Genomic DNA, 26,504 nt, shown 5'->3' with positions numbered 1-26,504 from the left:
GGTTGTAGGGCACGCAGCGGCGCTGGTATCTCTCTGAGTATTTTTCATGTTTCCAAGTCCTGAGCCTTCATTATGTTTCTAAGTCTTCAGTGTCTTGTCTACGCCTCCAGAGTATTCTTCTGAGTCCTCAGCCTCCAACTGTCTTCACGCTGAAACCGTGTCCAAGCAGCAATCTGAAAGGGCTTTCGGAGTGGCCAGAGGGCTACCCCAGAGACCAGCATGGGTTGCTGGTTCTCAGTTCCTGGAGCATGTTGGATGTCCAAGTATTCCTGTTCCAAGTCAAGAGTGTTTCCTGTTTTAGCCAGTCTGTGCTGGATGTGCTTGTCCGCCAGCGGCATGGTACACAGCCAGCCCCGGGGTTGTGTCGGTCGCTCATGCTCTCGAGTGCCCGTCTGCGCTCACAAGAGTGACTTGCCCCGTGAATGGAGTTCAGAAGGAAAGGTGTAATTTTAATTTAGTTTGCTCATGGCTTTCTGAAGACCAAGCTCACAATGCACATGCTTTAAAATAGTCCCAATATCATTTGTGTTCCAAGAATCGTTTTGGCTTTTATGCAGGGTTTTCTGGTTGACACCACAGCAGTGCATGTAAATATATTATTTATGCTGTTGTAATATTTTTATTTCAAAACACTATATTTTGACTGTGTTTTTTCATGTAAAATCTTTTATTATAAATGCATAATTTGAAGTTGTGTGTGGAGAGGGCCATGGTAGGGGGAAGGCTGGGCAGAAAGCTATAGAATTCACTTACTGTGCCTAATACCCTTTCACCGACTCTGATTAGGAAAAGAATGCAAATTAAATGTTAAAAATCTAAATACACAGAATGAGGAGGGACCAGCACAGTAATTGTTCGTACAAGGCTGCAAAAAAAGTTGCACTTGCCCTGCACGGCAGCGCCCCCACTCCCTCCCAGTGATGAGACCCCACACGGTGGTGCCATGCGCTGGTGGGTGATGGGTGGAGAAGGGGGGGGGGGAGCACAGGGGACACCCTTGCTTCGCTCTGGCTCCATCTTGGCCGTGCTAATTTAGTTTTAACTCTTGACTGTACTTTTGCCAAGATTCTCATTTATACTTTTAAAGCTTTTTCAGTGGCCTTTCCAAGCCTCTCTAGTTTCTCATCATCAACGTATCCAGAATGTTCCTCGTCTGTGCCAAAAGCAGCACCTTATCACCCACCACTATTGGCTCTCCTTCTCTTTCAATCTTCAACTCATACTTGCCATTTTGCAGTTAAAGCTCTCCAGATGTTTGCTCTTGCCTATCCCTATGGCCTTATTTCTGCTTCTCATTCCCCAAAGAGCTCCTCTCCATGCTCCATCCTGATGCACAGCTGGAGATACGATTACCTGCAGCCTCATACTCTACCTCGAATGACCTCCCCCCTGTCCCTTGCTCCTGCACCACCAGCTCGCTGCCTCACTTCATATTCCCTCCCCATTTGTTTAAATGCTATTATCAGCCTGATCTGTTCGAGTGTACTGAAACATTGTACTTTCCTGTCTGGCATTCGGGAATATATATATATATTTTTTATGAGAGACCACGTAATTGTATTGCCTTACTGCAATGCTTCGATGGAGTCCCATAATGCTCACACCTCAGAAGGTGAACGTGCATGAGCATTAAGAGCTGAAGTGATCTCATCTTCTGAATTCACATTCTGATACAGCACTGTCTGCCATACTTTGTTTCCAGTTGGTAGTTTGCCTTAAAGGAAACTTGTCTGTCTAGAGAAATCGGACTCATTTGGTCAGTTTCACTCACAGTCTTTGCACTAAATTAACAGTCTGTACACTGTAGTCACATTGTCCCATATAGTGATGCATGCATGTTAATGGCTGACTACCAAAGTGAAAATGAGTGCTTCCTTAAGGCTCCTGTACGTCACTTAGAGCAAACGTTCTTCAGCATCTTGTTTCCTTATGGCATATTCTCTCCAGCAAGGAAACTGGATACTGGGAAGAGCTTTTAACTTATTCCTAAACTTTTAACGGTGATGTGATTTATAAATGACATTTTTTTTAATTGAATCAGAATGATAACCTGTCCTCTTTATATATATATATATATATATATAGCTACTAATTCATAGCAGGAGGTGAGTGGGATCAGAAAAATGAATGGGAGGTTATCAGTGGGACTAGAGAGACTTGAAGATAAGGTTTTATTTAATGAATTGCTGTATCCAGAACACCACAAATGATACAGCTGTCTTTAAAAACATGCTAATTGTGAGTTTTGCTTGAGTCGTTCCAGGTACGATGATGATCTTTTAGGATTTGATTTTATTTATTATGTCTTATTGCTAATTACTGAAATGTGATTTTATGACATATTACTATTGTTTGCCCATACTGCTATATATTTTATTGCTGGAATCTGCTCAGGATAACTAATGTTAAGATCAGCAGAATATAAATGGTTTTAAATAAATTAAAAAGAAAGTAATGTCCGATCATGGCAGTGTCAGGCCCGTAATATTATTTTATTTTTACTGTTTACAATAGGGTTGAACTTTTGGTGATAATCAATCACTGACCAGCTCTATCAGTCTTGTGATCCTATGAGGCTAATAAGGTTGGGTATATATGATGACTTTGACCAACCTACCAAAAAGAATTGGAGGCTGATTTTCAGTGCTACTTAGCCAATAAGTAGGGATTTATCTGGCTAAGTGGCAGCAGTTGAAAGTTAGCTGGATATGACTTATCTGGATAATTAGCAACTTATTTGAGTATATTCAGTGGCATAGCCACCCTCCTCGCATGAGCCCTCATTCCAGAGCCTCCTTTCCATTGAAAGAGGCTCACCTGCTTATATTGATACTTGGAGGTATTTAAATGTCTCTGTCATATCTCCCCTATCCTGCCTTTCCTCGAGGGTGTACATGTTTAGAACTTGAAATCTCTCCTCCTGAGCTTTACAGTGAAGACCACTGACCATTTTAATAGTCACTCTCTGAACAGTCTCCATCCAGTTTACATCGTTCTGAAGGTGTGGTTTATTCGTGTCATTTAGTTATTGTGGAATGTGGACCCGTTTCAAAAGGAGCCATGCTGTAACATTATTCCTGAATTAAAGGCAGGTAATCTGAAGCATTCACTGAGGAGCAAATGTAATGTTTGTAAGATCACAGGCTTAGAATCGCTCGAATACAAGGCTTAGATACATTTCCAGAAGAATGCTCTTTGTTGACTTTGGTGAATAAAAATAATTGCATCCTATGTGCAAAAAACCTCTCCTCAGAAAACCTGCCATTCAAACAAGCTGAATAAACTCCCTTAGTGCAGAGTTTTAAAATATTCCCCTACTCAGAACTGGGTAATACATTTATAGGTTTCATTTAGGGTTTGCCACCTTTTCTACGGTCTGTAACTGGACACCCAACCAAACTTGAGGATTGAGGGGGGGGGGGGGGGGGAGAAGGGTGAGGGCCGGATATTTTTTTTACCTTCCAAATTGGAGGACAAGATGGGGGAGGGGATAGGAGACTACAGTCTTCTCATCACTTTCGATCTAAGCATCCCCCCTCTCCATATATTATATTATTTATTCATATGCTGCCCTCCAAAAAGGACGCAAGGCGTCTCCAACTCACACAGCCCTAGACAATCAGCTTGGGTTCTCATATGCACACGCACGTCCATCCTGTCTCTCTCTCTCTCTCTCTCTGGCACACACAGGTTCTTCTCTTCCTCTTCCCTGTCTCCATCCGTCTTACAAATCTCCCTTCTACAGGCAGCCCAAGGTGGAACTGTAGATTTTAAGGGCAGAGGAGCAAAACTTTTGGTGCGTGCAGCACCCCCTCCCCCCAAATGATAGGACCTAGAGCTATAAGGAGTTGTTAGGGTAAAAAGTGTTGGTTGAGGGCTGTTGTGCTATGCAGAATGGCCCTGAGGAAGTCAGGCTCAGACTACAGATAACCTGGTGTGTGGCCCCACCCTTGAGGGGGGATACAAAAGGTGCGCTAGGACACCTGGAAGGCATTCCTGGTATTTAGAGGCTAGGAAGCCAAGGGGCTGCCTGGGATCCCAGAGGAAAACCTGTGAGCTTTTGTCCCTTTGTATTGTCTGGAAAATCACAGTGAGGCAGGTGGAATCCCTAAACTTCCCCTAAGGCCTCCCTATAGAGAACCACCCCCAATGAAACCAGTAAAAGGTTTATTATAGAAATTTGCATGCAAGGAGACTACACAATGCAATTTGTCTCTCTCAGAGATACAGAACCTTTCATCATTTTAACGGTTGCAATAATAATTAGCATTCATTTATTAGTACTCAGTAGGGATGCACGAAGCCTGAACCTATTGGTTCGGGCTTCATTTTCTGCGCACCATAGGAAATTTCGTATTTCCCGCGGTTCGGGCTTTTAAAATTTGGGGGGACCCGAATTTCGTTTTAGTGTGCACTAACTCCCTGTTAGTGCATGCTAAACCCGAAAACAAATTTTTCCTGAAACATTTTTCACGAAAAAAATTTTTTCGGTAAAAATTCCTTTGGCTTTCGGGTTTTCCGAACTAGGACGAATGCACATCCCTAGTACTTAGTTTATAAGTGGTGTACGCCTCCTCTGGATGGTCTTACCAAAGAATAGCATACTTCCATATAAAGCAAAAGTCTATTTCTGCCCAATAAGCATTCAGTTTCACTATCTAAACTTCTAGTAGATTCGTTACTTTATGTATAATAATATTGCCTACATTACAGCAAACAATTAGATTCTATGAGGCAAACAAAAAGCTAGTTGAAGTTGGTTCTGTTTGCACACACATGATCTTATTAATTCTGCTTTTAGCTATGGTTACTTAAGTTCGCAGCCTCTAAGCGGTTACATTCTTATGACTGTAAGACTGGTGCAGTTACAATACGCCAGACAGAGAAAAAGCTCAACATAAGCCAATGCTGGGCTTTGTAAGATCCAAAGGTATACTGATATTATGTTATGTGAAAGTCTTGCAGTTCCTTGTTTTAGGTCTGTAAGTAGAAGTTGTGTCTCAAGTATTGACTGTATTTGTCCATGAAGAGGAATTACTGTGGAAACTGACCTGGACTGGGTAAGTGGCCTGATTTTAAGCTTTAACCGAACTGCGAGTGCTTGCCCCCTTGATGATTTGTATCTATAGTCAGAGAAGGTTTATGTTACTGCCTTATCTAATAATAAATCAGCAGTGAGACAGGATTCCCAGTGTGGTTTGTACCGCAGAGACTTCCAACCTGACAGGAACAGACCACCAGTGCCAAAGCAAGGTGTTGAAGAGTGCAGCTAGAAATTTAAGAAAATACATTTACAATCATTAAAAAAAACAAACAAAAACCCTTTCCAAAGTCATAGAATCTGAGAGTTTGAAAATAAAACATACATTTACCTTTACCCTTCTCCCCTCCCCCTATCTGACTGTTCTTGCTCTTTTACTTGAATTTTCTGGTGTTCCTGGATTGCTTTCCCAGCTTTTTCTTTCCATTTTCCTTTTCTCATAGGTAAGGACTCCTCTCTGTTCTCTCTCCAGCTCTCCCCCTACAACTGACATTGTTTTCCTAACCCCCCCCCCCCCCCCCCACACATCTCTCTTCTCTGCCTTTCTTCTATCCATCACAGATAAAATATCGTGGTTGCCATGTTAGTCCACTTGGATGAACAGCAATAAAACTGACAAAGAAATAAAAGAAATAAAAAATAAATAAGGTGATATCCTTTTATTGGATTAAATGCATTCCTTGACTAGATTTTGAGAACTAAAACTCTCTTATATTTCCCCTATAGTCAAGTCATCTTTTGCTTATTCTACTCTCACCTGAGGAAGAGAGTATTAGCTCTCGAAAGCTAGTCAAGAAAGTCCAATAAAAAGATAGCACATTATCTATTTTTTTTTAATTTATTTTGTTTTTATTTGTCAACCTTTATTATTATCCATCATAAGAAACATAAGAAATGCCTTACTAGATCAGACCAAAGGAATATCCAGCCCAGCATCCTGTCTCTGCCAGTGGCCAATTCAGGTCACAATTGCACAGCAGGATCCCAAAGAATAGATCCTCTCAGGCATAACCGGGAATAAGCAGGGGCTTTCCCAAGTCTACATGGTTAATAATGATTATGGACTTTTCCTCCCGGAACTTGTCTAAATCCTTTTTAAACCCCAGGCTATGCATATCCTCCAGAAATAAATTCCACAGTTTAACTGTGCACTGACTGAAAAAAAAAACTTTCTCGGATTTGTTTTAAATGTGCTATCTATTAGCTTTCTGGAGTACATTTGTTTTTTGTTTTTTTCATTTTTAGTGTACACTAAATCAAAATAGTGCACATTAAATCAAAATAGTATGCACTAATTAAAAACAAAAATTAAGCAGAAATAAATAGAAAAACACAAACTGACTACAAAAAATAAACTGAAACTAAAAAAAAATTCTGATTGCATATCCCTAATGTAGTGTCTCCTGGTCCTAATATTATTTGAAAGGGTAATAACCCATTCTCTCTCTTTCTAACTAAAACAAGGGCTCACCCAGGTCTTACTGGTGACGGCACTGCTGGCCCTCTCAGAAAGGTAACTAGCCAGTTTAAGAAAATTTTTTGCCCCCTTTCCTCTGCCAGCCAGCCAGCCACACTACTCCAATTAGTGTCCTCGCTCCATGGACATATTTTCCAGTTGGGGGCCAGTCCACAGGCCCGATCTCTGGGAGGGGAAACAACTGCAGTGGCTTTCCTTTCCTCCCGGCGTCTGTACTGAAGGAAGGGGGGGGGCACGAGACCCAGAGCAGACTCTAACTCAGTCTCATGCTCCGCTTATTAACACTCAGCTGCGGCTACTCCCTTCCCAGAGATGGGGGTTCAGCACCAGCCCCAACTGGAAGAAGGAAAAGGTCCGCAGGGCGGGGTACGGGGAAGCCTCTGCTGGCCAGGGTGTAGTGCAAAGGGTGCACGTTTTACGCCCTTCTCACCTTTCTGCGATCGCCGTCATCTCCGTGGACCGGCAGAAATGCTGCCAGAGACCAGAGCCGACCCATGCACCAGGGGGTCGAGAAACACTGCCTTGGACCCTCCCCAGCGGCAGTGCTCACGAATCATCAGTGCAGTTTAACCCCAGCCTACCATGTGACTCTCCCCTAGAAAACAGCAGGAAAGTTATTTTACAGTGCAATGTTTAATTTTAATTTTAATTTTTTTATATTTTGGTTACATTCTTGCATCTGTTTTATTTATTTATTTATTTATTTATTTATTTATTTAGTTGTTATTTATTTAACAATTTAAAAGGTTTATGTCCTGCCTTGACCGACCATCGTTTAAAGTGGGGCACAGCAGAAGGAGCATGATAATACATCAACAGACAAAACGTTAAATGAACAACAGAAACGAATTCAGGAATGTACGACAGACTGTGTAGTGCTGTATAATATGCCAGAGCATATGTGACTAATGATCTGTAAGTGCAGGGGTATATGTGGTGGGAGGAAGGGGTGTAAAAAAAACCTGTAGGTAGTAGTTGGTGTGACAGAGAGATGACAGCATGTAATTGCTATGTAAAGCTATGAATAACTGATATAATTTGAGTCATGCTAGCTGAGCAGTATGCTAATCCTTTGTGTAACCCGGTGTTGGAGTCGTTTTTTGTTACTTTTGCTGAGGATGTATACAGTGGTCAGGCCATATGGATTCACCCAGACACAGACTAGTTTGAAGGCCACAGGCCTACCTCTGAGGGAACTCCTGTTTACCGTCTTGCACTGTGTGAAATGTTTACAAACATGCAGGAGTCTGTTTATTTAGCTATTCCATTAAGTCTATGATGAGAAAACTAGCAATTAGCTTATACTAAAGCCTGAGAGAGAAAGTGAAGGCCACACACTTGTCTGAAATTTGATAACTCAGAGGGAGGGAACATTGCTTTCTCCACAAGAGTTTGTAGTGTATAAGGAGACAGCGGGAGCCCTGGGCGAGATGGTTCGGCTGATCCTTTGGAAATGCTACTAGATATAAAAACCTTACAATTGTTATTATCTACCATTACTTCTTCTATATGATCTCATTTTATTTGTTCTATCGCTCAAATAAACTTACTTTCTTACCTGGAACTGTGATCAAAGTTTGTGTGGCCATTTGTGTAGGGGATAAGCCCCTGGGTTCAAGCGCCCAGGTATAATCCCAGTTATTGTGTGTGCTTATATGAGATTAGCCCCCCCAGCTCAGAGCCCCTGAGCAGGATGTGCACAGTCTGAACCCGTAACACCCAAGCGCCTTTCCGGGATACCAGTAAGCCCTGGGATCATATAGGGTAGTGCAGTTAGAAAGATAATTAGGGGGAAGATCCATTAATTTGGCAGCCCTCCCATTGCAAGTGCTGTAATGGTTATCCCCTGCAGAAGGTTTTATAGCTCAGCTCCCAAAAGGGCTCTGGCTGGGAGCAGTCTAAGTTGGAAGTTAGAGAGGAAGGTTGGAGGCTTATCCTGAGTTACCTTTTGGGCCTACCTGGAGCCTTGGAAGCCATCTGAGACTCATCCAGGGCAGGTCAGGGCTCCATTGCTGTTCTCTCAACCCAAGGTGCAGAGTAGTTGCCCTGGGGCTGATTTGGATTTTTGGACCTTTGATTAGTAGGAGCCCTGCTGAAGGCCTGGGCCTTTCCGAGACTGAGGGACTGGGGAACCCTGAGTTGAAGATGCCCTGAAGTGGTGATGACCCTTGCAGATGGACATCCGATGTTATCTAGTTTGGGGAACACAAAGTTATTTTCAAGACCTTGGAGGAAGTGATTTTCTGCCCTCTTCCTACCCATCAGTGGACCTGCCGTTCCATCCAGGATCCCTTCCACCAGGGATCCACATCCAGAGAGAGGACAACTAACTTGAGTAAATATTAGATCTACAGGGAAGACGCCCACATGGAGTCTCTGAAACCCTGGGCAGATAGAGACATTAACTCTGTGCCAAGACAGATTTTTGTTGCCATCCGGGAGGGTCTTTCAGCCACAAAAGGGGCCCTAACCCAAGGGGACCGCTGCTCCACCCAACCTAGGATTGTGCTTGGATTCCTGGCCTTAAAGACTCTTGCACAGATAGAGGCTATGAGAGAGAGAGAAAAGAGAACTGTGGAGCTGGAAATCATATTTATTGTGCCACCAAACCAGCTTGTTTACAGTAAAGTATTAAGTTTGGACACTAATCCGGTGGTCCTGATATTTTTCTTTGGGTACACAGCACACAGAGGAAGTTCACCTAACCCAGGGAATTCAGCATAGGGAGTCAGACACTGTTCCCCGAGGGGGGACGGGGGACTCCTTTCTACCCCTAGTCAAAGAATCCATACCTGGGGAGTGAGGAAGAGCTAGTCGGGGTTCCTGCCCCAAAGAGCATAAATAACTTTATGGCCTCACCTGTGCTGGACCTGCACACTGGTGTGGGGTTACATTCGTGCCATGAGGACTTACAGCAGTCAGAATCCATACAGAAGGGCCATTGCCTGGGAGTTCGAAGAATTGTCTTCGCTCTGTGCTCTGACAGCTAAACTCATTTCTCCTCCTTCCCCCTCCTCCCACATGCACAGTCTTTGAGAAAAACATTATTATTATAAGTCAGGGGGATGAACCAGAAAAGAACAAGCTTCATTTTTTTTTTTTTTCAGTTAAGGAACAAACCATGGGATAATAATGTTGTTAAATTGAATATTCCTGCACAAAATCAAATTATGAGCTAGTACAATAGGTTCTTACACAGTGTTCGGAGAGTCACTGATAGTGCAGTTATTTAACGCATGAATCCAGGGTGGAAAAGAATGTAAAAATAAAAAATGATTAAAGAGCATCTCATAGGAGGAGGTAGTAAAAGGAACTGAGAAACTATGTAGTTTGGCAACCTATAATCATTAATTATGTTCACAAAGACTAGCTCTTCTTTGCCATGGCAGAAGCATTACTTCCTCCCTCCAATAGTTTATTTTTATTATTATTATAATTATGCTGTGGGAGGAACCAGAAATGTTTTTCAAATTCAATTTATTAATAATTCTACTCCTGGGATGTGACCCAAAGGCTCTATTAAACTTCTATTTTCTGCAAGGAATTTTTCACTCCTGTCTAAATTTGGAAATCTGCATGTAATTTTTGGAAATCAAAATAATACCCCAATTATGAAAGCTACAGGAACAAAAATTTGGAAGCCCATTGCTGTTATTATTTGCACATCTGTGTAGTGCTTTTAGTCAAAGGATGAAACTACAATTTTAGTAAGGCATACATATTTAGACAATGGGACAGATTTTTTTCAGAGCCTGCTTCTTTCTCAAAAGAGACTTTTGGCAGATTGAATTTGTGTTGGAATTCAGCCATGGCATTACAACTATCATTTTTGCTTTTTTGAAAGGCATTATGGGGTCTTTAAGGTCCTGTCAGCAACATGGACATCAGTTTCCCTGCATTTGACAGAGAATACTACCCATAGTACCCATTAACATGCCAAAGTACTAATTTAGTGCTGGTGCTTATTTGAAGCATATCTATTACTGAACCCCCAACATCATTTCCTTCCGTGTTTTTATGAAGTCCCTCAACCTGGACTACCAGATCAAGTGAGGCAAGTGGCCCCATGTTATTTCTCTCACATCAGCCCAATGTGGGTGTGAACGGTGGTCATGTAGGGGTATATTTTTTTATATTATGTCATAGAACACGCAGAAACAAATATTGCAAAACAAAACTTAGTTTACTAAATGTTGTAAATATATGGATAATAAATCAGCAAAATAATATCAACATTGAATACAAAAGTATGAACTCCTCCCTTGTATGCCCTCCTCATATAAACCAGCATTCATGGGAAATCCGGAGGACTTTTACGGGCCTGGAGACTTTGAAAAAGAACCAGCTATTCCCTCTCTGTTCCCTCAGCCCATCTAATTAGAATAAGCAAACACCATGCTTTATATATCTCTCTGCAAGTTAGGTATTTCAAAGGTATTTCAGTACCAGTCCTTTGATCTCCCATTTGGTAAAAGACATCATTTGTTTAACTTATTATCAGTTATTTTGTACGAGTACTAGTCTTTAGCATTTTATCTTCCCAGGCAATAAGAAATACCAAATGTCTTAGTCTTTGATGTCCCCAGGGACACTTAATGTTCCTTGGGGCCATCCCTGCTCTTTATCTGCACATTGGTGCCAGAAAGTCTCAGGAATGAGAGAACAAATGGTAATGGCATTATGCCTTTGTACAATCTTTGTATTTAAATTATATGCAATATATTGATTCATGCTTATCAATCATTGGAACCTGTTCTGATCCATAGCTGTCTATTCACAGCTTCCGGAGATCTAGCTAACTTGCCTAAAATTATCTTTCCACAGTGAGTCATCTCTGCTGATTCCTTTCACATCAGTGGCCCATGCAAAGACCACTATTGCCACTGGCTTATGGACACTTTGTGGCTGTTGCCCATGTTGCCTCAAATTAAGCTCTGTCCCACCCTTATCCAAGTACTGGCTCTGTTCAACACTGCTCAGGTTCTAAATCTTACAGATCACATTGCTCTTAGGTTTTGAAGGCCCATGAAAGAATAAAACTTCTAAATGGAGATGATTTGACAATTTAGATTAATCTCAATCCTGTTTACTTGTATGCTGAAAGTGATAGACTCACATTTTAAACCAAAAGTGAACTTTTTAGTTCTTCATTTTTGAGTTTGGTCATTTTAGTGTTTCCAGAATTTGTGTTCTGAAAAAGTGAACTTTTCAGTTCTTCATTTTTGAGTTTGGTCATTTTAGTGTATTTCCAGAATTTGTGTTCTGAAAGAAAATGAAAAAGTCCTTGAACCAGTCTCTATCAGCCAAGCTCAGGAAAAATAACCAGCATAATCCCTACTAAATGCACAGTCATAACAACTCTGCTCTTATACTGTAGCGTAGCGTCTTCAACCAAGCAAGGCCACAGAATGCTTTAGCATCTTAACAACCACAACAGTGTTACCATTGTATCCTGATTTCAGTTGGGTGAACGGAGAATCAAAACGTAAAGAAGCTTGTTAAAGCTCGTGTAGCAAGTCCATGAGTCACAGAGAAGGAAATGAGCCCAGGAGCTGATTTCTGAGTGATTCTTCGACCTCTGCTTCTGATATTAATCTAGACACGCATGCCATAAAATATTTGACAGGCCCAAAGTAGAGCTAACTGCATTTTCTGACTGGCATTGGCTCTTTTGGCATAATGACCTATAGGCCAGGAAACTATTCATTTCTGACATTAAACTGAGTTGATTTTGACATTTTCATGAAGGTCTTTTGAGCGCAAGCCATCTCTATTTGCATTGTGGTTTTCCTAATATTGCCTGCAGCTTTCTGTGCAACATTACATGACATCTACTGGAATACTGAGCGTTATTTAACAAAACGAAGGAATGGTTAGACAACTCTACCAACCAGTTTGCTCCTTTCAATGAAAGCCGCATCTCTGTTCTCTTATGCCTACTCACGTTTGATTATTCATATTCAGAGCCCAACTATATATAGGCCTCAATTCATGCAAATTATTTTTGGTCTCCCCAGATGTTTCTTGGCATCATGAGATCAATTCTGTATATTGAGAAAGAGCTAATGCGGATCACGTACATTGTAATGAAGTCAACAGTGTTTTATGCTATTCCAAGTATAGTCTTTATTTATATTTATTTAAACAGTTTTATATACTGTTGTATGGACAGGTCCATCTCAACGGTTTACAAATTTAATACAATAAAGAACAAGAAGAATAAATAGAAAAGGAAAATACATATTATCATATTATAATATATCTCTAAAAAGCTAAAATTTAAAAAATATAAAATTAACAAAAGCTAAAGAATAAAAGTACTACTGATTAAAAGGTATAAACAGTAAAAAAGTTAAGATACCGCTAAAAACAGCCACTGCCTAAGGACTCCAATATTCTCTACTCGTCTGCATATGCCTGCCGAAACCGCCAGGTTTTAGATCCTTCTGAAATTGTTTCTTATCTTGTTGTACTCTCACGTCTAGTGGCAATTTATTCCAAAATTTCGGACTTGCAATTGATATAGCTCGCTCTCTTACTTCGCACAGGTGGGCTGGTTTAATATTCGGAATTGTAAGAAGTCCTTTATTTGACGACCTCAGTTCACGTCGTGGTACATGCAATCTTATTGCAGTATTCAGCCAATCAGTCATATCCCCATATAAAATTTTATGGATAATACATACAACCTTAAAAATTATCCTCTGTTCAACTGGCAGCCAGAAAGGACATTCATAGGAGTTATTTTTTTAGATAAGCAGGGATCTGAGCAGCTTTTATTTTTAAACAAGCATGGTGATAATTTTGAGTCGCTGAAGTCCATAATATCTTTTGGCTATCAGCATTTTCTAAGTCTTGATTACGGTGAATTGAGCCTACACCTACAAGTTACCCCAGATACAATGAAACAAATGGTGCCTCGAGTATGAATACCACTTCGCAAATGCCTAGCTTAGATTATGGCTAATATATACAGCTTTCTTTAAGTAATAATCATGTTTCGGTATGGATAGTTTATTTGACATAACTTCTGGGCAGAAAAAATGCCTCTTTGGCATTTTTTCAACTTGCCAGCTGTTTATGTCCGTGCTAACTAACAGCAATTTGATTATATTGGTTCTAAGTAGAGGAATGAAAATTACATAACATAAGAACACAAGATATGCCATACTGGGTCAGACCAAGGTCCATCAAGCCCAGCATCCTCTTTCCAACAGTGGCCAATCCAAGACACAAGTTCCTGGCAAGTAACCAAACATTAAAGAAATCTCAAGCCACTACTGCTTATGAATTAATAGCAGTTTATGGATTTTTCTCTATCATCTGCTATTCACTTGTTCTCCTTAATAAATAGTACCTACATCTGCTGACATTAATACTACTACTACTTATATTTGAAGTGATTAACTAAGAGTATAATCAAATGCCATATTCCTATAAAGAAAGGCTTAAAATGTTATATGGAGCTGATTATGGCCTTTATCAAGCTTTCATTCAAAATTATGAGCCTGATATTGAGTGTTCCATAGCCAGATAAGTATTGACATATTCGGCTAAGTGGTGGCCGCTGAATATCCAGCTATGTTCAGCAGCTGTCTCTTAACTAGATAAGTCACTTATCCAGCTAAGTAGTTAGCTGGATATCTAGTGGGTGGGCACTGGGCAGAGTGGGATGGTGTTACTTCTTCACTTTATTTAGCCGGAGAAGTAGCGATATTCGTACTTTTCCTGCTAATTTAACCGGAAAAGTTAGCCCTGCCATTGAGCAGCTAAATTATCTGGCTAAGTAGCACCATATACAGGGATATTCAGCAGTACATCCGTGCTGCTGAATATCCCATGTAAATTAGCCAGATAAGTTTTATCCACAAAACTTACTTAGTCGTTTTCTTTTGAATATCTGTCTCAGTAGGGGGAGATATACATACACAAAGCTTTTCACACTACATGTAAGAAAACGTTTTGTCAATCTGGGTTCAAATCTCACTTTTCTCCTGTTTGTTTGCCTTGATTAGATTGTAAGCTCTATTGAGAAAGGACTATCTCTTATGTATATTTGTGCAGGCCTCACATATCACGTAGCACTATAGAAGTGATATGACGGTAGCAGTAGTTCTTATAATAGTATGCCTAGTATGTTTTATAGTTAAAGCAACTTTTTAATGACATTTCCCTAGCTATGGATCTGATTAAGGTATTAATACTTTTTTCCATAGTATCTTTGCTGTAGAACAGAAAAGTGGATTGTCAGCTGGGATATGGTCTTTTCTGAACTCACTAAAGCAGATCTTGTGTCCACCATTTATGAGCGAACAAGACTTCATTTTAGACAAAATGTTACAAATCCAAGTGTCTGGGTGTATTTTGAATATTTGTTCTTCTCTGGCTTCACAGCTAAAAACAGGCATGTTGTATTCTTCATTTTTTTAAAAATCCACACAAATAAAATTATAAGGACCTGATATAGTAAGCTTTTTTTCCCCATAGAGACAGAATGGGAAAAAGCCTTTGTAAATTAGGCTCTAAATTTGTTAAGTATCATGAATTAGTCTGCAAGGAAATACTGGAAGATTATATATCTATCTATCTTACCCTTTTCAGATGCTGGGGCGAGGTCTATAAAGCTTCGACATTTTTCACCTAAAAAAAATAAAAAAATTACAATTATTTTTCAGCAATTAAACAATACGCTAATTACAGCGGCACATGAGGCCTAGATAACTACACCATAACCAGACATTTTTTTAATTAAGTAACTTTCATAACAGTACATTCCAAAATATCATTCCTGACGCCCCAGGGACCCCCTTCCACTCTTGGCACGTGATGTGACAGTATGCGTGTATCCCTAAGAGGCATTCAGATGCCTCACAGCTATAAATAATAAACAAGCAAAGATCATCCTTTCCGGCCGACAGGAAGATGTAGAATAGGAGGCTTAAAAGGGGGTGGAGTCGGGAACAAGATGCATGGAACAGCCTCTCAGTGGAGGTGGCGGCAAACAGAATTCAGGAAAGCAGGGGGTAAGTCCAGAGGGCCCCTTACTTATGACAAAGTGAAGGAAAAGTCGGAGATCAGCTGTAACCCCGCATGGACTTAGCATGCAGATTGACTGGTCCAGCTTTTTCTGTAACATCTGAAGTGTTGGGGGTTAATATTAATTTCAGAAATATGAGATATGAATCGATGGCTGCAATTAAATTATTCTTGATTTTCCAAATTTTCCAATCCCACGGTTTGGTTTGTTCACTACTGTGTCTGTCCAACAATGCAGTGCATCCAATAATTAAAAATCCATCTAAAAATATTCCAAAGGGCAATAAAATATTTCAAGTCATTAGATACCATCCAATAACACCCAAAATTAAGATTAATGAAGATATTAAAAAATCCCCTACTTTCCATACCTGGGAACTTTTGATTCTCAGATGCCCTGAGATTATCGTGGATTTGCAGGGGGGTGAGGGTTCCTCTCACCTGCTCAATCACACACAAAGAGGCCCTCTCACATGCTTGATCATACACACACACACACTCTCTCTCACACATGCTTAATCACATACACAGAGGCTGTCTCTCATGCTTAATCACATACACACATACACAGAGGCTGTCTCTCATGCTCAATCACACACGTGCTCCCTCACATGCTGAATCATAAAGACACACACAAGCTGTCTCATGTGCTCAATCATACACACACGCACACTGTCTCTCATGCTCAGTCACCCCCCCCCCCCCCCACATATGCTCTGCCTCTCATGCTCTTTCACTTGTTTCCCTCTTTGGAAGAACAAGAGGAAGCAGCAGCAGCCCTGCCAGTCACAAGACTCGTCCTTTTGCTTCAAGTCACCAGGGAATTCCAGCTGGATTGCAACTGGAAGAGTGGACGGTGGCACAAACCCACGACACTAAGTATATTCAAATTTTGGTAGCCTGGCTGTATTGTCAAAAAAAGTGTAATATTTTTTTTTTTACCAGCTTGGCTACAGTACTTTAATGAAATTGCTGAGAATAGGGGAGGTTTTTTATTTATTTCTGTGGTAGCAATGTCTTATAAATTCACATTTTCTGGTCAGACATTTTGTGATGGACACATGAAGCAACACAGCATCCAGTCCCAGCAGATCTGATTCTGTTGGGGGTCCCTGGAGGGGAAAGTTTAATTCAGCTCTCAGAAGGGTATCCCACTGATAAATGGCATTTTTAGCAGCAAAAAGGTTTATTCTAAAGAATTGGACTAATCTTTCCAAACTCTCCATTACGTTTTGATTCAGTTATTACCAAGAATAAAAAAAAACTATCCTGATGTATCTGAAATTTGGACGACACTTCTAAATTGCAGGAGGGGTGATGGCTGGCTGTGACTCCATTGGACATAAGAACATAAGAACATGCCATACTGGGTCAGACCAAGGGTCCTTCAAGCCCAGCATCCTGTTTCCAACAGTGGCCAATCCAGGCCATAAGTACCTGGCAAGTACCCAAATATTAAATAGATCCCATGTTACTTATGCCAGCAACAAATAGAGGCTATTCCCTATTGATTAATAGCACTTTTTGGACTTCTCCTCCAGGAACTTATCCGAACCTTTTTCTAAGCCAAGCTACACTAGCTGCCTTTACCACATCCTCTGGCTATGAATTCCAGAGCTTAATTGTGCATTGAATGAAAAAACTATGTTTTAAATGTACTACTTGCTAACTTCACAGAATTCGCCCTAGTCCTTGCATTATCCGAAAGAGTAAATAACTGTTTCGCATTTACCCATTCAAGTCCTTTCATAATTTTGTAGATCGCTATCATATCCACCCTTAGCCATTTCTTCTCCAAGCTGAACAGCCCTAACTTCTTTAGCCTTTTCATGTCCTTTATCATTCTGGTCACTCTTCTCTGTGCCTTCTCCAGTACAACTATATCTTTTTTGAGATATGGCAACCAGAATCGCACACAATATTCAAGATGTAGTCTAACCATTGAGCAATGCAGAGGCATTATGACATCCTCCATTTTATTTGCCATTCCCTTCCTAACAATTTCTAACATTGTTTGTTTTTTTTTGACCACCACAGCATTCTGAGCCAATGATTTCAATGTAATATTAAACTATGATGCCCAGATCTTTTTCCTGGGTGGTAAATGGAACCTAACATTGTGCAGATACAGCATGGGTTATTTTTCCCTATATGCATGACCTTGCACTTGTCCATGTTAAATTTCATCTGCCATATGAACACCCCATCTTCCAATCTTATAAGGTCCTCCTGCAATTTATCACAATCTGCTTGTGAATTAACTACTCTGAATTATTGTGTTTTATCTGCAAATTTGATCCTCACTTGTCGTACCTCTTTCCAGATCATTTATAAATAGATTAAAAAGCACTGGTCCAGTCAGATCCCTGAGGCATTCCTTAGTTTACCTTTTTCCACTGTGAAAATAGACCATTTAATCCTATTCTCTGTTTCCTGTCTTTTAACCAGTTTGCAACTCACAAAAGGACATCTCCTCCAATCCCATTCCTTTTTAGTTTTCTTAGAAGCCTCCCATGAAGGACTTGATCAAACACTTTCTGAAAATCCAAATACACCTAATCTACCAGTTCATCTTAACCCACATGCTTATTCACCCCTTCGAGGAAAATGTAGCAAATGTGGGAGGTAAGACTTTCCTTGGGTAAATCCACGCTTGCTGTGTCCTATTTAATCATGGCTATCTGTATGTTCTGTGATTTTATTCTTTATAATAGTTTCCACGATTTTCCCCTGACACTGAAGTCAGGCTCACTGGTCTATGGTTTCCTAGATCGCCTCTAGAGTCCTTTTTATATATTGGGGTTATGTTGGCTACCTTCCAGTCTTCAGGTACAACAGATGGTTTTAATGATAGGTTACAAATTACTGTAATAGGTCTGAAATTTTATTTTTTAGTTCCTTCAATACCCTAGGATGCATACCATCCAGTCCAGGTGATTTGCTACTCTTTAGTTTGTCAATCTGGCCTACTACATCTTCCAGGTTCACCGTGATTTCGTTCAGTTCATCTGAATCATCACCCTTGAAAACCGTCTCCAGAACAGGTATCTTCCCAGCATCTTCATTATTTATTTATTTATTTATTTATTTATTTCTTTTATATACCGACATTCAATCGAGATATCACATCGGTTTCCAGATAACCAAGAGAATAGGGCGTAGTCCGCCCTATTTTACATTATAACATGGTAACCAAAAAAAAAAAACAAAACAATTATAACATATTATAACAGTGGTACATGGAACAAAAGGTTATAGGATATAACAAAAGGTTATAGAAAATAACATATGTACATGAATGTGTAGTTGATAAAATAAATTTAGGATCAGGGACTTGTTGGTTAGGTAATTTAGGAATAGAGGTGGGGGGGATGAGGGAAGGGAGGGGGGAAGGTGGGGTGGGAGGAAGTAGCGGAGTGAGGGATTCAGGGGGGTGAGAAGACTTGAGTATGGGATGAGGTGTGTTGCGTTCGGGCAGGTTAAGGGTCGGGTGGGAAGGCTTTTAAAAACAGCCATGTTTTTAGGTGTTTTTTGAAGGTTTGCAGTGATGGTTCATTTCTGAGACAGGTGGGGAGGGTGTTCCATAGGGTGGGTCCCGCTATTGTTATGGCTCGTTTGCGGGTTGCGTTGAGGTGTGCAGATTTGAGATTGGGGATGGCTAGGAGGCCAGTGTTGGTGGATCTGAGGGTTCTTTGTGTGGGGGTGTGGATGTATTGCGTTGTTTAGCCAGTTCATTTTGTTGTTGTGTATTTTTTTGTGCATGAGGGTGAGTGTTTTGTAATGGATTCTTTGTGTGATGGGTAGCCAGTGGAGTTCTTTGAGGGTAGGTGTGATGTGGGAGGATTTTTTGTTGTTGGTGATGATTCTGGCGGCGGCATTTTGTAGAACTTGGAGGGGTCTGATGTGGATTTCTGGTAGGCCGATGAGAAGGGAGTTGCAGTAGTCGAGTTTTGAGAGGATAATTGATTGAAGGACTGTTCGGAAGTCGTGCGCTTGGAGAAGGGGTTTAAGTTTTTTCAGGGTTTGGAGTTTGAAGAATCCATCCTTAATTGTATTGGAGATGTGTCGTTGAAAGTTGAGTTGGCTGTCAATTGTTACTCCTAGGTTTCTTGTGGATGGAGTGAGTGAGATTTGTGAGATCTGTGGCACTCCCGTGTTGATTGAGGTTCCTGGGTGGTTGGAGGGGGTGCACTTGAGGGGATAAGAGGGACGGTCATCGTGGATGTGAAGGATTTCTGTTTTGGCTTGGTTGAGGCATAGTGATAGTTGGGATAGTAATTGGGACAGATTTGAGCTGAGGTTGTTCCATTTTTCCATGGTGAGTTGGATGGACTTGTTTATGGGGAGAAGTATTTGTATGTCGTCTGCATAGACGAAGTAGGTGAGGTTTGCATCTGAAAGGTATTTGCATAGTGGGAGGAGGTAAATGTTAAAGAGGGTTGAGGAAAGGGAAGAACCCTGTGGGACCCCATGTGTGAGGGGCACTTGAGAGGATTCGGATGAGTTTGTCTTGACGATGTAGGATCTGTTTGAGAGGTAGGATTTGAACCATTTGATTGTGGTGTCTTGAAGACCAATTTCTTTAAGTCTGGCGAGGAGTGTTCTGTGATTGATGGTGTCAAAGGCGGCTGATATGTCAAGGAGTATCAGGAGGAACGATTTGCCTTTGTCACGGCCTCTGAGGATGGTATCAGTAAGGGAGAGGAGGAGGGTTTCAGTGCTGAGGAATTTTCTGAAACCGTGCTGTGCTGGCTGAAGAACATTATGGGTTTCAAGGTGGTCTGTAAGTTGGTTGTTGACTGTTTTTTCTATGATTTTTGCTAGGAATGGGAGGTTGGAGACTGGTCTGTAGTTTGCTGGGTCTGATTTGTCGAGTTGAGGTTTTTTGATGATTGGTTTGATGATGGCATTTTTGAGTTTTTCTGGGAAGATTCCTTGTTCGAGGGATAAGTTGATGATGTAGGTTATTGGTTTGACAATGATCTCTCTGATGAGTTTTAGGGTTTTGACGGGGATGGGGTCTAATGGGTGGGATGCAGGGTTGGTTTTTTTGATGATGGGTTCGATTTCTGTAGAAGCAACAGGTGCGAATTGTGACCATATGTGGATGGGGGGGTGGATGACAGTGGGGTCGTTGTGGGTTTGTGGAATCTTGGCAATAATGTTGTCGACTTTGTCCTTGAAGAATTGAGCTAGTTTTTCGCTGGAGATGTTGCTGGAGTTAGGCGTTGTGTCATTTTGGATGGGGTTGGTTAAATCTTTGACATAGGCGAAGAGGGTCCTTGGGTTAAATTGGTAATCATGAATTCTTGACGTGTAGAAATTGCGCTTTGCTGTGTTGAGATCTGTTGTATAGTTGTGTAGTAGCGTTCTGTATTTGTCTTTCAGGTTTGAGGTGGGGGTTCGTCTCCATTGTTTTTCAGTTTGTCTCAGTGTTCGCTTTGAGGTTTTCAGTTCTTGGGTGTACCATGGGGCTTTTTGCTTTGTAGATTGTTTGATTTCCTTTTTTATCGTGGGACATAATGTGTTGGCTATGTCTGCGTTGATGGATATCCAGGAGTTTGTGGCGGTGTTGGCGTCATTTAGGTTGATTGTTTTTAGTGCCTCCGGTAACAGTTCGGCGATATCTTCACTGGAGCATGGTTTGGTGAATTCGATGATTCGGTTGTCTGTTTTTTGTGGGTTTGATTGGAGTTGAAGCTTGGCTTGTATGAGGCTGTGGTCGGACCATGGGATGGGGTTGTGGAGGGTGGTCCAGTTGCGGATATTTTGTTGTTTAGGAAGATTAGGTCCAGGGTGTGGCCCGCTTTTTGTGTGGGCGTGTTGATGATTTGGGTGAATCCAATGGCAGACATGGTGGATAGGAGTAGTTCACTGGTTGGAGAAAGTGGATGGGAGTCGATATGGAGATTGAAGTCTCCTAGTATAATGGCTGGCTCTTGTAAGTTGATGTGGGTTGTGATGGATTCGATTAGGGGAGAGAGGTTGTGCTGTAGGCATCCAGGTGGGGCGTAGAGGAGGAGGATTTGGAGATGTTTAGATTTGAATAGGTTGGTTTCGAGTGGAGGTGGTAAGTTAAGGGGAGTGGGAGGAGAATTTAAGTTTTTTGTGAGCTAGGAATAGTAGGCCACCTCCTTTTCTTTTGTTTCTGGGAATGGAGAATATGTTATATGTATTTCTGGGTAGTTGATTGAGTAGGACAGTGTCGGAGTGTTTCAGCCAGGATTCGGTTATGCAGAATATGTCTGGTTGGTCGTCTGTGAGTATGTCATGGATGATTGGCATTTTTTTGGTGATCGATTGTGCATTGATGAGGAGTAGTGTAATGAGTGTGATTGTGGTATAGGGTATGTTAGGGTTGGTGTGGATTTTGGTGAGGCGTCTAGTGATGGGTGTGGCTTTAGGAGTGTGGTGGTGGTTGTAGCGATGAGGTAGTTTGGGGATGTATTGGGCTAAGGCCATTGTGTGTGTTTTTTGTGTGAGGGGTTATATTGTTGTGAGTTGTGAGATTGCTTTTAGAAGATTCATGGGTTGAGTGCTGGGAGGCAAATATAGGGGATTGGAAGGTTGCTGAGGGTTGTGGTGGGTTGTGGAGGGATTAGTGGGGAGGGTTGTGGAAACAGAAAAGTATGCGGGAGTACACATAGGGAGTGCACGAAGGAGCGCACAAAGGAGCAGGCTCCTTTGTTGCGCTCCTTCGGCGCGCGACGCTCGGCGCGCGGCGCCTGGGAGGTTCTCAGCTTTAAAGGCCAATCAGGGCTGTCCCCTGATTGGCTGGACGTCGGCAGCGTGCAGCGTGTTCCCTCGGCGGCGGAGGAAGGTCGGCAGGATGGCGAGACAGCGGCGGAAGGCAGGGGCTGCCTCGTGGTCGGGGTCGGAGGCGGTCGTGGGTAAGTGTGCAGTTAAGCAGGCCTTACCCCGGCGGGTCTCCGGCGCCGATCGCGCAGGCCTGGCACCGCTCCGAGTCGCCCTCGTCTCGCTGAGCAAAGAATTCATTTAGTCTTTCTGCGATGGCCCCTTTAACCTCTCGATCATCTAACAGTCCAACCGACTCCCACGCAGGCTTCCTGCTTATATTTTTAAAAGTTTTTATTATGAGTTTTTGCCTCTACAGCCATCTTCCTTTTGAATTCTCTTTTAGCCTATCTTGTCAATGTTTCACTTACCAATGCTTACGCTTTTTTCTATTTTCTTCAGATGGATCCTTCTTCCAATTTTTGAAGGAAGATATTTTGGCTAAAATAGCCTCTTTTCACCTCACCTTTTAACCATGCTGGCAATTGTTTGGCCTTCCTTCCACCTTTCTTAATGCATGGAATACATATGGACTATGCTTCTAAGATTTTTTATTTTTTTAACAAATGTCCATGCCTTTTGTACACTCAACCTTTGTAGCTGTACCTTTCAGTTTTTTTCTATTTTCCTCATTTTGCCAAAGTTTCCCTTTTGAAAATTTAGATTTAGAGCTGTAGATTTACTTATTGTCCCCCTTCCATTCATTAGTTCAAATTTGATCATGTTATGATCACTATTGCCAAGTGGCCCCACCACCATTACGTCTCTCACCAAATCCTGTGCTCCACAAAGAATTAGAACTAAAATAACTCCCTTTCTCATAAGTTCCTGAACCAATTGTACCATGAAGCTGTCATTTATTCCATCTAGAAACATTATCTCTGTAGCATGTCCTGATGTGCCCCCTTACTGTGGGTAAACGTATGTGTGCTGTGAAAAGCAAAAGTTAATTTCCTTTAACTGAGGTTTCAGAATACAGGAGCACAATATGGCATTGTTTTTTCTGAACAATCTTTCTGATATTTGCGTGTGTGTGCATGCATAGGGAAGGACAGTGTTTTTGTGTGAGGTGGAAACTGTATTGAGCTATGTAGTCTAATAAATCAGTATGCTATCTGAGACTCAATAAAGAATTTAAATAGACAAAAAGATCTACTGATCAAGCTTGACCTGAACAGAATGGTTTATGAGGAGAAGGTGCTCACACATTAGCTTGACTTGGGTATCTTGTGGACGTCTGGGTCTTAAAAAAAAGAAATTAACATGTCTGCTTTGTCTCCTCCATTTGATCTTCCTTCCCTTGCTTTTTCAGATCCTCTCTCATCATCCTCAGGGATGCCGGATAAAAGCAAGGCTCCCAGCAATGACAGTTTGGAATCTTTTCTAAAAAAACTTTCCAAACACAAGAGCTTGAAAGTATTTAACTTCCAAAACTACATATATATATATTTTTTTTTTTATTTTTTTTTTTTTTGCATAATATTTTGGCTTATAAAAAATTAAAATAACTTTCTAATTCTAAATACCTGGAATTTTTTTTTTTTTTACCCTGGGTCACAATAGGAAAAAAGATCAAATGCAGTTTGATGGAGAAATGTACACATACCACAGAAGGAGTTTATGTATTGGGTGGGGCTAAGGAACTTAACTTTGAAGAAATTAAAACTGTGTTTTCTGATAGAAATGCACAAAAATCTTCATATCAAAAATTAAACTGAACTGTTCCTTTCTTGCCAATAATTTGTGATGAATATCCCTTTGCACCTTAATTCCCCTCCCCCAAAAAGCACCTACCTGATTTTAGCATAACTTTTTGCTATCACTTATGCATGTATTTCTTATTTCTCAGATTCCACATGCTTAAAGATATTTATAGTTTGATGGGGAAAACTACCACAGTTTCATAATTTTTTGCAGAGTAAGACATTCACATTTTGCACATACTGTACTCATTCACTGATGGGGTTGCTAGTTGGTTCCAGGTTTCAGGACAATTCAGTCCTGGTTTTACTTGACTACAAACATGGACTTTTCCTAGTGGAAATCAAAACTGCAAGTTTTTGCACACGATGGGGTAAAACCAGGAATGGATCAACCTGTCCTGAAAATATGGAGCCTACGGTCAGCTTGGCAACCCTCCTTGCTTATTTCAAAACAAATGTTTATAATATTGATCTTTTAGAGCCCAACTTTCGTAGTATTTATAAATGCACATGGAAATGGCCAATGCAGATTTATGCTAGCATTTTATGTGTGGCGGGAACTGCACAGTTTATAAAACACTGTGTATTTCTACCCCAAAAGTACGTACATGTGTTTCAGTAGACGTGTATATTTGTATTGCACGAACACATATACTTTCCCCATTTTATAAAATTATGTGCATGTATTTTACGCATGTAATAATTATAACAGGCACATAATAATCCCGAGTTGTATAAATAAATACAAATTATTCAGATCAAACCCAAACACTTGGCTATTCACTAAAGCCTTTGAGGAATCACTACAAGACAAAATTAACTCTTTTAACTCTCCTCCTTTTTAACTGCTTATGTTTAGCCTTATTCTAATTCAATTCAAATGTTTTTATCTGCTATTTTAGGGGATTATTTGCAAGCCTATCGCACACGAAAAGTCCCTTTTCGTGTGCGATACGTAGCCGGAGTCAGGGCGGGGAAGAGTCGGGGCAGCGAGGAGGCAGACACGGCGGTAACTTCGCTGGCAGCGATAAGGTAAGACCCGTTATCGCCGCCAGTAGCACGTCCAATAGAACCACCTTTCACGGTGGCGCTATTGGGAGGGAAAGCCAGCAGCAATAACACCGCGGTGGTGCGATCACTGCCGGCTTTCTCAGGCCCACCCCCTCTCCCCCCCCCCCCCCCCCCCGCCCCCCGTTACTGCCAGGATTCTCCATTCTCTGTGAGAATGGAAAATCCCGGCCTGAGTGTTTTACTAATGTAACTTTTTCATTATTTTATTACCATTTATGAATGTATCTTTTAGCACTCAAATTTGTAAACCGTTGTGATGGTTCGAGTGAATGATGGTATATAAAATCAATAAATAAATACTCAAGGAGACATGCGTTTTATAATGAATGCACGTACTCCGCTTCTTAAAATACTTACTTGAGTGCATTCTCGCAGTCACCTGTTCGCCGACTTCTCCACCAGTTCACCCAGACCTCTCTATCAGTTCTCCCCGACCACCCACCACTTAACCTAGACCTCCCACCCAAAAGCTGCAGACAAAAGACAAGTACAATTGAACTTCTGTGACTTAATTAGTAAGTGTAAAACCAGACGGACAATTTCAGTAACGTATGGGTGAATACTGCTTACAAAATAGCGATCTGTGAGCGTGCTTCCAAGCCCTGTCCCAGAAAGCCCCTAAACTGCCCCAGATGACTCCTTTTTTCCCTGTTAACATTCCCACGTGACACTGCAAGTACATGTATGCTCGCAATGCTTCCAAAATAGCACTGTAAGGGTTACAAGGGTAAAGGGGCACATCTTTAATAAAGAATTAGGCAGATCTTCTTAAATGGGAACCTGCTGACTCCCTGGGGAGCCAGCTTAAACCGGACCAAGGAAAAGCAGGAAAGGTGAGAGCTGGGGCAACCCAGGAAAAGTTGAAAAGACCTGAGGCAAGGAATCCAGGGAGCCAGCCCAAGCTAACTAAATCCTCAAGTCCAGAGATGCAGAAGCCAGGACTCCAAACACAAAAACTTGACCGGGGCTGGCAGGAAAAGCTTTTGCTTGAAAGTTAAACCAGTAGCTGGAACTGTTTTGGCTTGCCTGTGGTAAACTTTTGTGTTCACACGAGAGCTGGACTGTCACCCTCTGAACGTATGCAGAGTGAACAAATGTACAAATTGCTATGTATGGCTTTCTTGTAAACCGCTACGATATTTATTGAATGGTGGCATACAAACAAACTGTGAACTCAGGGATGAAGAGACCCGCCCCCCCTGACGTCATCACGCTCAGCGGCGAGCCGGTAAACGGCCACATTCTACCAGGCGTCGCGCGCCGAAGGGGTGCGCCAAAGGGGCACTCCCCTTTGTGCACCCCTTTGTGCAATCCTTTGTGCTACGCTTATTTTAATTCCCTTAAGTTTTCCTTTGTTAATTAACCTTTTTCATGGTGTTGA

At 41.3% G+C, this 26,504-nt stretch overlaps 1 protein-coding gene across 2 annotated transcripts in view; it reads right to left on the bottom strand.

Annotated features, from left to right (window-relative positions):
* The window catches only part of GSG1L (GSG1 like), a 185,760-nt gene that overhangs the window by 107,441 nt on the left and 51,815 nt on the right, over window positions 1-26,504 (bottom strand). For both annotated transcript variants that reach the window (XM_029577341.1, XM_029577342.1), the window contains exon 2: window positions 15,111-15,158. In XM_029577341.1, the coding sequence (XP_029433201.1) occupies window positions 15,111-15,158 (48 nt within the window). The remainder of the gene's footprint in view (window positions 1-15,110; window positions 15,159-26,504) is intronic.

The sequence above is a fragment of the Rhinatrema bivittatum genome, chromosome 14 (genome assembly GCF_901001135.1).
Source record: "Rhinatrema bivittatum chromosome 14, aRhiBiv1.1, whole genome shotgun sequence".
NCBI classification, from domain to species: domain Eukaryota; kingdom Metazoa; phylum Chordata; class Amphibia; order Gymnophiona; family Rhinatrematidae; genus Rhinatrema; species Rhinatrema bivittatum.
The sequence above is the reverse complement of the archived record's forward strand: the minus strand, read 5'-3'. Positions and strand labels throughout refer to the sequence as shown.